Genomic DNA, 12,980 nt, shown 5'->3' on the forward strand with positions numbered 1-12,980 from the left:
TCTTAATGGAAACTACTTTGAATGTTTTAGGTACAGTATGAGTGTTATGAAGTCTTTTTTGTAGCACCTAAAAAATATATCATTTAGAAAATGTAAAAATCTGTAACTCAGATAATCATCAGTCATGCTCACACCACCTGGTCATAATCATCATCCACTGATGGAAGTGGATCTTCTTGGTGTCGAAGTAGAATATTGATCCTCAGTTTCAGTAATAACACATTTGTAATTTTGAGTGGCAGCATAAGATTACATAAATGTAACCAACGGATTTTTGTCTAAAATTTAACTTCAGAGTTTTCGTTTGTGTTTTTGCTTTTATATTTAGTTCGTACAGTTCTCAATAATTAATCTTCAGCTTATGTTTAAGTCAATTTAAAAGGTGGTTAGAGTTTTAAAACATTTGCATTTCAAGCTTTAGTTGTATGTTTTACATAGAGAAGTATGAAACACATTTACTCCGATTCAGTTTGTAATGCTCAAGTTCTTGAAAATAACTAACATATTATCCCAGAGCTGATGGAGACTGCATAAAAGTGGAGATACAGTGACATCCAGAGGCTAAATAGTGTAACAACAGCCAATAAAGCGACTTTCTTCCAAGTCGATGTTCACTTTTATGTTAATTAAATTCTATACTAAGATTCAATATTCTTAGTATAGAATTCAATATTCTCTCAGTTTGTTATTTACATACAACAATATTGTACATACATACAACATATGTAAATGTTTCTCCAAAAACACCAACAATATTGTTGTTATTAAAAATGTTAAAATACACATTTAAAATAAGATGTGTCTTTTTCACAAAACATTTGAAATGGATACCTTTATGACCTTGTTGAAGAAGAAATTTTCTGGAGAAGAAAATTTGTTTCAGGGAAATTACTGGTTCAAAAAAGAGAAACGGTTAATATCGTGGTAGTTGTGTCCTAGATGTGAAGCTGTTGTGTCAGAAGAAACTTCACAAGAACTCCAGGAAGAAGGAAAGTAATTAGTTAGAACAAATGTCTGAATGATTCAATTTTTTTCTTATTATTCAGATAAGTAAAACTTAAGCTTGTGGAAAACCATGATTCAGTTTATTGAAACTATTGATGCTTTAAAAAAAATAAACAAATAATAAAAAAAAAAAAGGTCAGTAAAATTACAGCAGAACTGGACTAATGGAACAACAGGAGTTAACCCAGAATACTGTTTAGAAGGACAAACACTGGAAGATTTTTATCTTATCCAGATTATTTCCACCTAAAGTCATTACAACTTTAGTTTGCTATAATGTGATGGATGCAAATGTATTATGACTGGCAGCTATAATCAGTCTGGAACACTTCTAGATTAACCAGCCTAATGGTAAAATAGTATTAAGATTTTGAATTACTAAAGCGTGGATGTAAAAAGTCAACACACCCAGATTAGAATGTCTGGTTTTTGTGTCATTAAAAACAGAAAACAAGATGAATCATTTAGAAATCTTCTAAATGATAGTCAATTCAACTGAAAAATGTCATGTATTATCCATAAGTCTGAACTGTGCAGAGTTGAAATATTCACACTGGACAAAATCTCCCAGCACTGGTCTGACGGAACTAAACCAAAACCTTTCACTATGTTTCCAACATGTATGTCTGGCACAACGACACAGAACACAGAATAATCCATTCAATGAAATGCATGTATGCTAATGGATGGAATTACTCTGCGATCACGGATTACTTTTCTTCTGATAGAACAAGAGGTGGATGGAACCATGAACAGTTCTGAATATTACTTTTGATTTTGGTTTCTGCTAGAAAGCTCAAAATGAAGATGGATTTTATGTTTCAGCATCGCTGAGTCAAAGCATACACCCATATCAATGTAAGAATGCCTGAACTTCATTATACGTTCAGATTGGGACTTGATAACATGAGCAATTTGATGGAGGACGAAGTTTTCTTCCTCTCTTCCATGGCAGCTTCACACAGATTCTGTCAGAGCATCAGTAGAATCATTAAAGGGTTCCCCCTGGTGGAGCCCAGGACACACAACAGGAGCCGCTCACCTAGGCGAGTTTTTTTTAAAATCATTTTAAAGAAAGACATCTTTACATGTTTAATGCTTTTTAAATAAAATAATAATTGCAATACCCCAATCTAAAATGAATGTTCTGATACAAAGACAATGAACTCTATCTAGTTTGAATTAAAGACCAGAAACTTTTTTTTTTTTTGCTCAATAAAAGATTAGATTTTTTTAGGAAATGTTTGTGACTCTTTTGTGTCTAGATTCATTTATCTAAGGCCATGGACAAGCAGGTAATGCATGAAACTATTCAAGGGGTGTGCACCTGGATTATCAACCAAAAAAAAAGAGCCAAGTTTCCAGAAATTGGAGCAGCTGTTGACTAAATCCATGGCCAGTAGGTCGCTATTATGAGGCACTGAAGAAAGTTTTGTTACCTTGCTTTATTATCACATCTGGTGTTTTGGAACAGTAGAACCCAGTAGAACAGTAGAACAGTAGTACTGTTCTACCCAAAGTAGAACAGTAGAACCTGTCCTTTTCAAGGACTGTTGAAGGATTACCTTAAACTGGGACTGGAGCTCAAAAACAGTCCAGAAATCAAGATAATATCAACATTTCTTTTTGCATTTCAAGATTGTGCTCTTGTAATGAATTAAGTGCAAACAAAGCAGCAAAAACATCAGTGTGTTTAATTGATCTGTACATGAATCTTTAATTCATAATGGTTTGTAAACAAATGTGTGTTTTTGTTCCCTGCATTACAGGCGGACAGTGACAGTGCATTTCTGAAAAAGTCTACATTATATACGATATAATTCAATCTCTGCTTAACTGGTTTTCTTGTTTAACTTTCCCTCTATAAGGCAAAGTTAAACATATATTCAATGGATGATCTCATCTATTCAAGATGTTGTGGGGGAATCTGTAACATTTCTTAAAAACAAAATTCACAAAAATGTTCAAATTTGGTCTGAACATGGTATGTATTTGGTATGATACAACATATGTTTTAATAAGAGTTTCCTAAATTCAGCTTTCATTGGTTAGTTTATACTCAGACATTACATACTGTCGATTCCTCCCAGTTTGTAAACTTGCATCATTCATGTTGTGCCACATTCTTCAGAAAAACAACATTTGTCTCATAGGCTCGCCGTTTTCACGTCCATGTAAACTCGTCAGGCTTTTCTGCCAACTCTTTCTGTCAGAAGCTGTGAGATCAAGGCTGGAGTCTCAGCTGGGCACTCAGCAGGAGTTGGCAGAGCTTTACACAAACATTTAAAAAAAACGGACGTAGTCCAGAACAGCTCCTCTGGTTAATCAGATGCAGTCCTGCCAGCTCTGTCTCAGCCTTAACACGGTCAGAGCAGCATCGGAAATTCGTATTTCGGAGAATTGGAGACCACAAGACCCGTCTGTGCATCCTACAATTCATCTTCCTGTTTATCCTCCACTGTGTTGATTCAGCTGTTTGAAAAGCTGGGTCTCAGTGAAAGTGTGATGTTCTCTCCAAACACCAGGTGGCAGAGTTTCCTCACCATCAACTAGAGCTGCTGCCCTGCTGCTCTGTGGAAGCTGAAACGAAAAGAAAAGCTTTAAGGTTAAGAACAGAATAAGCCAAATAGGAGCTGAACCAGGTGAATATTTGAAGATAAAACTATGATTTTTGGTACTAACTTTACAAAGAGTAATAGAGGTAAAGAGTTGTTACCTGTTAGATCTCTGAAGCGCTTCTTAGCCTGGGCTCGCTCCTCAGAGTCAAAGTACCAAACTGTGATGGCATACCTGAAACCAATACAACACTGAGTTCAGCATCTTTTTGACAAATTACAAATATAAAATGTGCAAGAATGGATCAGTGGAGCCCTGCCTGTTTGTGGCTCAGTTTCTCTGATTTTTATTTTATTTTTTATTGTACATAATGCAATGCTACTTGAAACATTATTTTCTGGCATTTGCAAAGCTGACAATCCATTTATTTGACCATTTATTTTCTGCTGACATGCAATATTGGAGATAAGGCAGAGCATGGATGTTAGCCTTTGTGTATTTGCCAAGATGCTTTCCACTGTGTGTATTTAGTGTTTGAACTACTGGAATAAGTAGTTAAATGCGTTTTAGAGACAGTCTCAGGTGCTAGTGGATCTCATCTATTCAAGATGTAAATTTTTTTTAAATAAATAATTTGTTGCTATGTCCGACGTTTGAGCTTTTTTCCTGAGGTTTACCTGGTGGAATAGGAGGGTTGCACCTCGTGTGGGTTCCTGCGGTCAGACCAGAAGATGAGGAGTCTGTCAAAAAGCGGCTTGATGTCAGCCACGTATGATTTTCCTTCTGGAAAGATCCTGAGGACACCACCATGCTCCTGTCAGCACAAACACGTCAAAATATTAAACAACAGTGACTGAAGGCTGATGTCATTCCAATTTTAAATTGGCTCAACAATTTAAAATTTGATGTTTTCATTTCACCATCATTATGCTGTATTCAAGCCATCATGGCCATAAACAGTAGACAGTAGACCTTGCGGTACCTTTGGGTTCCAGTTCTTGTTCAGGTAGTAGATGCAGGTAAGACGGCGTCCGTCACGGTTTGGGTTGTCCACATGCTTCACGTAGCCTGCCCCATTTCCTGGGTAGCATGCCACCATGGCCTAAAAACAAACAGATTCACATAAGTAGGAAGCATCGGAACGGTGGACGACATTACGAGTTATCCAAGAGAATACATCATCAAAGTTGATTCTAGATAGCAAAAAGAGTTAATTGTCTCCATTGAAAAAAATATTGATGGAAATAGTGAGGAAGAGTGAGAAAGAACTTCACACCATCAGCACCAAGTCAGAAGCTGATGAATATCAGCAGCAGCAGATAACAGAAGCTTCCTGTTCAGCCGCCTGCATGCAGAGCTATTTGCTAATATTCTGGTGCACATCAGGGGTGTGTCATGAAGTTGTGTGCCTACACCCTCAGCAGCACGTACACAAATAGTGCACATGCTTACTCATCTTTGCACGCGTGGGTCTGTGTGTGGGCGTTTCTAGCTGTGCTGTTATGTAGGACTGGCCTAGTTTGGACCACGAGTCCTTAAGGAAAACAAATCCAAACAGGGGTGAACTTGAGGAGTCAATGGGAGGTATTTTGGGGTAAGGGAAAACAGATTAGACTTTGCACTGTAATTATAAGCTGTGTTGAAGACAGCTATTAAAGCGTGGGCATGTGAGGGTTAACTTCAGCTCATATCTCGGGGCAATATTCACTCCCAGGTCACGTATGCATTAATCTTCCTCAAAGATCCCATTCTAAATCAACCACCTCAGTGCTGTGATACTCGCTCTACATCTGGCATTTGAGTGAGAATGAGCAGCAGCATGTTGTATCGTTAGCAGTGAGACGTCTCTCACTTTGTTACAACAGGCCAACAATTTCGTATCAACCTGATAAGAACTTCTGGTTGGGACAAAGCTGTAAATATTAGTTTTCTACATGTTAAATCTTGTTTAAGAGAGGATAAGGAGCTTTGTTTACCCTGCACGCCCATTCTGATTGGCTGTGACCTTTACACCTGAGCAGGAAGTGTTTGCTTGGCTAAGACCAGGATATGATTATCAAATATAAGACTGTAAAGGTCAATACAAACTGTGGACTTCCTACCTCAGAAAATAAAAACAAAGTCAATGCCACAAATAGCTGATCCAGCTATTTGTGATCCACCAAATAGGTGGATGTATTGAAAGCAGCACAATTTCACTAGTGAGTTTCAGGGTAAAGATGCTTGTGCCTCTCAGCTTCAAGATGTGGACATGTTGGGTTTAACAACAGGCAGCAGAAACATGAAAGATGGAACAATATCTTCCATTTCCCAGCCTGCCTGGACTTTGTGTTCTGCCAGGATTTTTTGCTGTTCAACAGATGTGGGGTGTTTTCACACCCAATAGTCTGGTAGACTCTGTTTGACCGAAAATCAACATTTTAACATTTCTTCCATTTTTAGCTGCTGCAGTTTGTAAAACCTGTTTGCCTCCTCGCCTGTGGTGACGCTGCACCATGAACCACTACAGGAAGTGTCACAAAAACATCTGAAGAAGACAGAAGCTTCCAATTTCCTTCTTTACAAAATGTTAACAAAAATGTAGTAGCATTAGATTTTAGCGGTTGTAGCATTTCTCTTTTGTGCTAAAAAAAACAACAAAAAAAACAGCCATTTCTCCAGCTAGCCCTAGTCTCACAGATTTGTTTTGGTTGTATTTACCCAGAATGCATTGGGCTAGACTCCACCTCCTGCTTTTGGAACAGTCTCTGGTTTGCTTGGTTGAACAGCAACTGAAGTGAACTTTTGGTCTGCATCAGAGTTTGATTACAATTCACACTTCCAGAAATAAACCAGACTTTGTACACAAACAGACCAGAGTTAGACTAAAGACGACGAAAGAGGGCTGGTGTGAACCTCGGTGGAGAAAGACATAGTGAAACTTCTAAATGATTCAATTGCAGGACATTAAGATTATGATACAGATTACAATTGACCTACTTTTTTCTATGTCTTTCCTGTCTTTGCTTCTTTCCCTGCCTTGCTATCTCCACCATTAAAATATAAACCCAGTGAAGACAGTCTATCCAACAGGCCAACTAAACTACTGCCCTGCAGAATTTTCATGCATTCAACTTGAAATAGAATAGTTTAGTGAAAATAGTTTTTTAGTAGTTCTCTGGAAAATCACTGCTGCACACATTGATATTGACTTCATTTGACTTCTTTACTGTGGAACTCTGTCCTGTTTGTCTTGACGTCAGCTCCTCTCGTCTGCTGATGACGACAAACCCCCAGCACTGATAAAGAGCTGGTGAACTGATCCGGCACCGCGGTCTGGCTGCGCCAAGCGGAAGCTGGAAGATCACGCAAGCTTGTTTACTCACTAGCACCAAAGCACGTACGCACATGTGCGCTGTACTCTCATTTTTATCATCATTGCCACACAAGCGGAGTGGAAAAAAAAAGAAGTGGAAACACACAGGAGGGGAAGTGGAGCCCAGCTGAAGAAAGAGATTCAAAATCAAACGCCTCCAAGTTTAAACGTTATCTTATCTTATTTACAAAGAAAGCCCTGGGTGGTGGTTGGGTTGTGGAGCTCTGAGCAGCAGTTTGGCTGATGTCCAGCCTGTTGATGGTTTAATGACAGAGCTACGTGAGGCGCGTGGAGCTGCAGGCCGTCTGCACAGCTGCCCACATCTTTCCACTGCTTCTGTGCCAATCTCCAACACCTCAACAAACAGACTCTCACTGGGCTGTGACCTTTATGTGAAACTACTGCTACTGCTTCAGTTTGTAGAGAACAAATAAAAGAGCCGCTCATTGTTTGAAAAGGCAGAGCTGTAAGTTCACGTTCTGCTCCCGGACAGAGGCGGCCCAAGGCATATATGAGTTAAGCGGCTGCTTTGGGCCTTTACAGCTAGATTCTCCCCAAGAGCACCTAGCTAGCATAATAACAAATATATATTTTAAATAACATTGAATAAAATAAACTACAATTTACACATGGAAAAACTATGTTAATGTTACTTTTAGAGATGCTGCACATTTTTAGAGTTGATTTCTTCCTGCTATTGGCTGCTGTCATTGCTGGGGAATATGAGGCATCAAACTTGTTTACTGTTAAATTTAGTGTTCATCTAAATGAACACTAAATTTAACACTAAATTCCCAGTGAAAATCTGCCTAGGGCCCCAAAAAGGCTTGGGCCGGCCCTGATAGTTGACATTCTAAAAACAAAGCTGTCTGAATTCTACTGAGTTTAGCTCTGTTCCACCAAATAAAGCTAAAGTCACTTATCATATTAAAGTGACAAATTCACATCAAACAGGTGAGAAATATGCTGTTTAAGTTGGAGGGGCTTATGGTTTTCCAAGAAAATGTTGATCATCTTTTCAAAGTTTATTTTTTTTCCACCTACAGGTACTGTGTGTGTGAGTGAGTGAGTGTGTGGGTGCATGTGTGTGTGTGTAGACTTGTTTCCCTTAACACCCCCTCCCCACGTTCCATCTGATCCAAACAGATGTCTGATAAGGCCTTACTGTACACTGCTGGAGCTGGAGATGGGCGGCCATGCTGGGAATGTGTGTGAGTGTGTGTGTGCGTGCATGCATGCGTGTGTGTATGTGTTTGTGTATATTTGTTTGTGTTTAGTTTACTGTAAATCTGTGTGAGTGAGCAAGCCTGAATTGGTTCTGAGAAGTGAGGCAGTGAAAATCTGAATGAGTGGGAGATCGAGGGAGAGATGAAGCCATGAGCCTCACCAGTGGGAGTGAAATCCACTGCAGGATTGCAACCAGAGGTTTGAACATCTCTGCTCATTTAATGTATCGTTTTTCTGACAGAAAGCTTCCCTGGATTCTGAACAAGTCAGAGCTAATGAGGTCTGCAGTGTGTGTTGAAGACTGCATGTGTATGTAATGAATGGCTGTTACCAAAAGGGGGAAGCCTAAGAGAAATGTGGAGCATCTTATTTAGTGCTGCTGCTGTAGATGCTGCAGCTCTGCTAAGACAACAAACAAACAAACAAACAAACAGTAACACGGTGAAGTTAAAACTAAAGATGTTTACTGTAGGTTTTTCAGTGGGTTTTTCTCTTTTATTATCAGCCTTTTTTTGGCACTTCTCTCCATCCAAACAGTTGACTATGGGCAGGTGCTGCTTCTTCTGCCACTTTGCACCTTAGAGGTTCTGTTCGTTTCGTACCCGACCATTCCAGGATTCGTCTGTCTCAGGAAGCTTGTTGACAGGAGGTCAGCTCTGACCAGCTGGTGGACGTTTGGTTTCTGCTTCGACACAACTGTTAGAAGGACCCCAGTAATGCCTTGCAGACCATATATGCAAAAAGGCTTTCTGATTTATGTGGTTTGTAAAGCTTTTGATCCTGTTTGCACATTTTGTAGATAAGCAACAGTGAAAGAAGCGATCCAACAGGTGGGGATAAATATTACTTCTTATCTCAAACTTCAGTCCTCCAGCTGGTGGTCCAGGCTGGTGACCATCAGTCCAACACAGAGTCAATCCAGAGGCAGACTCACACCTCAGGACACTATCTGTTCGTCTCTGGGACAAAAATCCTAGTCACAATTTCTTTGTTTATTTTTGAAATCTTAGTTATTTGAAATTATTATTTGATGAGTTAGTGCAATATCTAGGATGCAGATTAATTTTAATCTGCATCCTATAATTTATAGGACATTGCATAAAATTTATTTATTGTTTAGCTGTAGGTTATCCTGCGATTATTTTGCATATAATGTATATACAAATGTTGTATCAAGTGGAAAAATAGAGAAAAGTAATGAACATCTATAGAGGCTGCATCTCTGATTTAGGGCAAGTATAAAATAAAGAAGTAGGTTTGAGAAGCGAAGCAAGTAGAAGAGTACATAGAAACATAGAGGTTCTAAAATCTAAGTCTGATTGCCTTTGTTTTCTAAAGCGTTAAGCAGTTATGGGACAAACTGTTCTCCAGTGTGGCCAACACAATGTAGATGTGGACAAAACTTATGTCAGCGTTTTCAAAGTTTCTGGAGAGGGGCGTCCTTACCTTAGACCTTTCCCGGATTGCCTTGTCTCCCAGGCGGCTGGCGCACACGGAGATGAGCCGATCAATGAGATTGAGCAGAAAGCTGATCGCCTCGCAGCCGCGCTCCGCGCCGCTCACCCAGGCAATCTGATCCCCGCGGATGCTCTTGCGGCTGACGCCCGGGATAGAGCCGGCCAGCCGGCCGTCTTGGAGCTGTCCGGAGCGATGCATCTCCACCACCTGGTCCAACACAGCGCTTCCGGCCAGATCCCCGAGGAGACCGTCCACGTAGCAGAAGCCGTGGGACAGGAGAGCCGGAATGAGCCGCTCCAGAGCCAACCGCTCCAAGTCCGTGTACGACACGTTCTCAATAAAGGGCATTTTGACGGGGGGACTTGAACTGAGGTAGAGTGTTTAAAAAGTTCCACTAAATTTTACAAACAGGGAGAGAAAAGTTGCGTGTGTGGACAGCTGTCAGAGACTCAGCTGAGGCTGAGTGGAAGCACAGATGTTCCCTGTTGATCTGCTGTCAGAAAACGTTTCACAGCTCAAGGAACCACAGGGCCGTTTTAAACACTGAAAACTACAGAGGTAGCCACTTTGCCTGCAATACTGCTTCCGGTAGCACTTCAAAATGAAATGTCAAATTTAAATCTCAAAACCACATCACGCACCTCTCCTACCATACACTCTTCCATGCATGAGTGTATGCAATATACAGAAAACAGTGGAATAGCATCAAAATATTAATTTGTTTGTTTCACAGTAGAGTAATTACATTCCAACAGCAGATAAGCAACTAGAAATGCTAAAAAAAGAACATCCAAAGATGGGCATACGGATATATAGTTTTCCTATTCTTCTCTTAAATCAGAGGAATAATTTAATTAATAAAAAAATGAAAGAAAGAAATAGCTCAGCAATTTTCAGAATCCACAAGTAGACGAAGATAGAAGAGGCAGGGCTCTAAGGTCTAATCTAAATTATGTTAGCTGTTAGCCCCTCACTGTAAACTTTTCAAAAATATGAATATATAAAAAAGGCTAAATAAAAAAAATATATTTTGTTTCTTCCTATATATAGTTTTTTGACAAAAAGAAGGAGACAAGGTTGAATTAGTGCATATTTGCAAGGTATCAACATCATGGTGGAAGAAGCTGTCTCTCTGCTGGATGTTTTTTGCTAACAGCGCTCTGAAGTCTAAACAGTTCATGCCCAGGATGTGTGGGGTCTGCAGAGATGTTGGCTGCCCTTTTCTTGACCTTAGATCTGTATAAATCCTGAGGAAAGCTCAGTCCTGATGATCCTTTCCACTGTTTGGACTCATCCTGTTCTGCAGATGAGCCAACAGTGAAGGAAGAACACATTTCACTTTTCACACATTTACCCGCCAATCCTACTGTTTGTATCAGTGTGTGAGCTATTTTTAATTATATGACAACTATTCATCGTGAAACTAAACCAATATATCTTAACAGCGATACTGGGACTTTATTTTGAAAACCAGGGTCCACATGTTCCGCTGTTGTTCACGCTGCTTCACAGAGAAAGTGTGTGCTGAATGTGAGAGCGGTGTGGGACGTGCTGAATGTGATGTTCGCTGTGAGTAGAACGGGAGTTGAGGAACGGAGGCAGGAGAGGGGGGTCACTGGTTTTAATGACAACATGTGACGTCACATTTCTTATTAAAAGTATGTTTTGGGTAAAGTAGTCGGGACTCGGGAGCCTTTAGTGTAAAGCCAGACGCGCAGCATTTCAGAGGTTGTGGGTTCTCCTCTCGTCAGCAGTGGAGCTGAACATATGTTCTACTGTTTAAGACGAGACGAGCTGTTTTCGACGTGCTCGCGCACTGGGCGTACCCGGCGCCATTGAGAACAACGTGGAGATCATGTAGCCCTCGCGACTTCACAAGCACAGTTCCTCCTGTTGGCAGTGGACGTGATCTTCGCCACGCGCAGGGAAACTAACTGTTGTTACAGCTGAATAATATAGCAGACTTAGGAAATTATGGGCATTAGCATTTCTAACAGCACTCGGAACTAAATAATCAGGTCAGTTATTAAGCAGTCAGCTCAAAACAGAACTAATTCAATAGAAGTTGCGTGTCGATTCCTTTCTATTTATATGGCTAGCAGAGACCGTAAGAAACACCGATTCCTGCGCAGTCACGGAGTAAATTTAGTTGTTTGCAAAGGTATTTAAACTTTGTAATATTTTGTTTTCTTGCAGCCCCAAACTTTACCAAACATGTACAGTGATTTTGCAGTTTTAAGAGCAACACAGAGTAGAACATAGTTGTGAAGCGGAAGGAAACTGATGAGGTTTCACAGATCCAAAAAGTGTGGAATGCATTTCATTCAGCACTTTCTAACCCCTAAATGCATAAGTGGGTCAAAATTGACTGGGTGAGGTCTCTTTCTTACTATATATTTTTGACACAAGGTTTGTATTATTTCACTATTCCACGTATTTCTCAAGAAATGGGTTGACATCATGCAACTTCAAATTCAGTCTTACCTCCTCTAATACATTTGATTACGTTTACATTTCAAATTACAAAACCAAGCTTCCATAAGTGGGTCATTACCCACATTCATTTTCTATGTAATTTCACTGAAATATTTGATTCTGATGGACTGTGACTGACAGTAATGTATACTTTATTAACCAAACACAAGTCTCAGATCTAAAGTTTATCCTAAACAGCAACATCTGATATACAGTATCTACAGGTCTTTTTTACCCCATAGTTGTATTTGTACAATTGCTAGCTAACCAGCAATTTTATTCAATTCAGTTTATTATAGAACAACTTTACAACTGTTTTCCTTAGTGTTGCTCTAAAACTGATGACAAAATGTAATCTCAAGGCACTTAAAAAAATAAATAAATAAATAATTTCAGTCCATTCCAGTTGTTCAGTTCATTACTCAAACTAGCTTAAAATGTTTTCTAAGGAAAACACTGATGTGATGACAGCAGATAATTGCTTGCATTGTGACTTTGGAGCAATAGTTCATACTAAGTATGCATGTAGCATACTCAGTATGCTACATGCATACTTGATATGCTACATGAGGAAAAATTCCCTCTATTATTGTGTATCTTTGTATGTGTGATTCATCACCACCATTCATTTTGTCTACTTTATAGTTTTTCTGAACTAGCTAGCACCACTTTATTTATAGGGTCTGTGTGTCATTCATGACTGAACTAAAATAAATCATTTTCTGCCATTGTCTAAAAATGCAAGAAAATGTTTTATATTTTCAATCAATAGACAATAAATGTTTCAGATTTGACTAAAAGTCATCTTACAAGACAAAACTTAACACTTTATTTGAAGGGGGTTGAATAAGACTGACATGACACTTGTCATGAACATGAATTAGCCTTCATGAATATTTATGAC

General features: G+C 39.4%; 1 protein-coding gene across 1 annotated transcript; it reads right to left on the minus strand.

Annotated features, from left to right (window-relative positions):
• Nucleotides 1-2,706: 2,706 nt before the first annotated feature.
• egln3 (egl-9 family hypoxia-inducible factor 3) lies at nt 2,707-10,146 on the minus strand. The gene is made up of 5 exons (XM_007566263.2): nt 9,590-10,146; nt 4,544-4,663; nt 4,239-4,375; nt 3,722-3,795; nt 2,707-3,585 (listed from the first exon to the last, which is right to left on the minus strand). Exons 1-5 carry the CDS (start codon nt 9,947-9,949, stop codon nt 3,551-3,553), a joined length of 726 nt encoding a protein of 241 aa, XP_007566325.1. The 5' UTR covers nt 9,950-10,146; the 3' UTR covers nt 2,707-3,550.
• Between the last annotated feature and the right edge of the window lie 2,834 nt (nt 10,147-12,980).

Source organism: Poecilia formosa, unplaced genomic scaffold, assembly GCF_000485575.1.
Source record: "Poecilia formosa unplaced genomic scaffold, Poecilia_formosa-5.1.2 Scaffold189, whole genome shotgun sequence".
Classification (NCBI taxonomy): domain Eukaryota; kingdom Metazoa; phylum Chordata; class Actinopteri; order Cyprinodontiformes; family Poeciliidae; genus Poecilia; species Poecilia formosa.

What these genes read in the sequence shown, in the direction of transcription:
- egln3 (XM_007566263.2), bottom strand. Translation starts at nt 9,949, where the DNA reads ATGCCCTTTATTGAGAACGTGTCGTACACGGACTTGGAGCGGTTGGCT. An exon ending in CAATCCGGGAAAGGTCTAAG is followed by an intron (nt 4,664 to 9,589) that starts GTAAGGACGCCC and finishes GTTTGTTTTTAG; the next exon opens with GCCATGGTGGCATGCTACCC. An exon ending in ACAAGAACTGGAACCCAAAG is followed by an intron (nt 4,376 to 4,543) that starts GTACCGCAAGGT and finishes TTGTGCTGACAG; the next exon opens with GAGCATGGTGGTGTCCTCAG.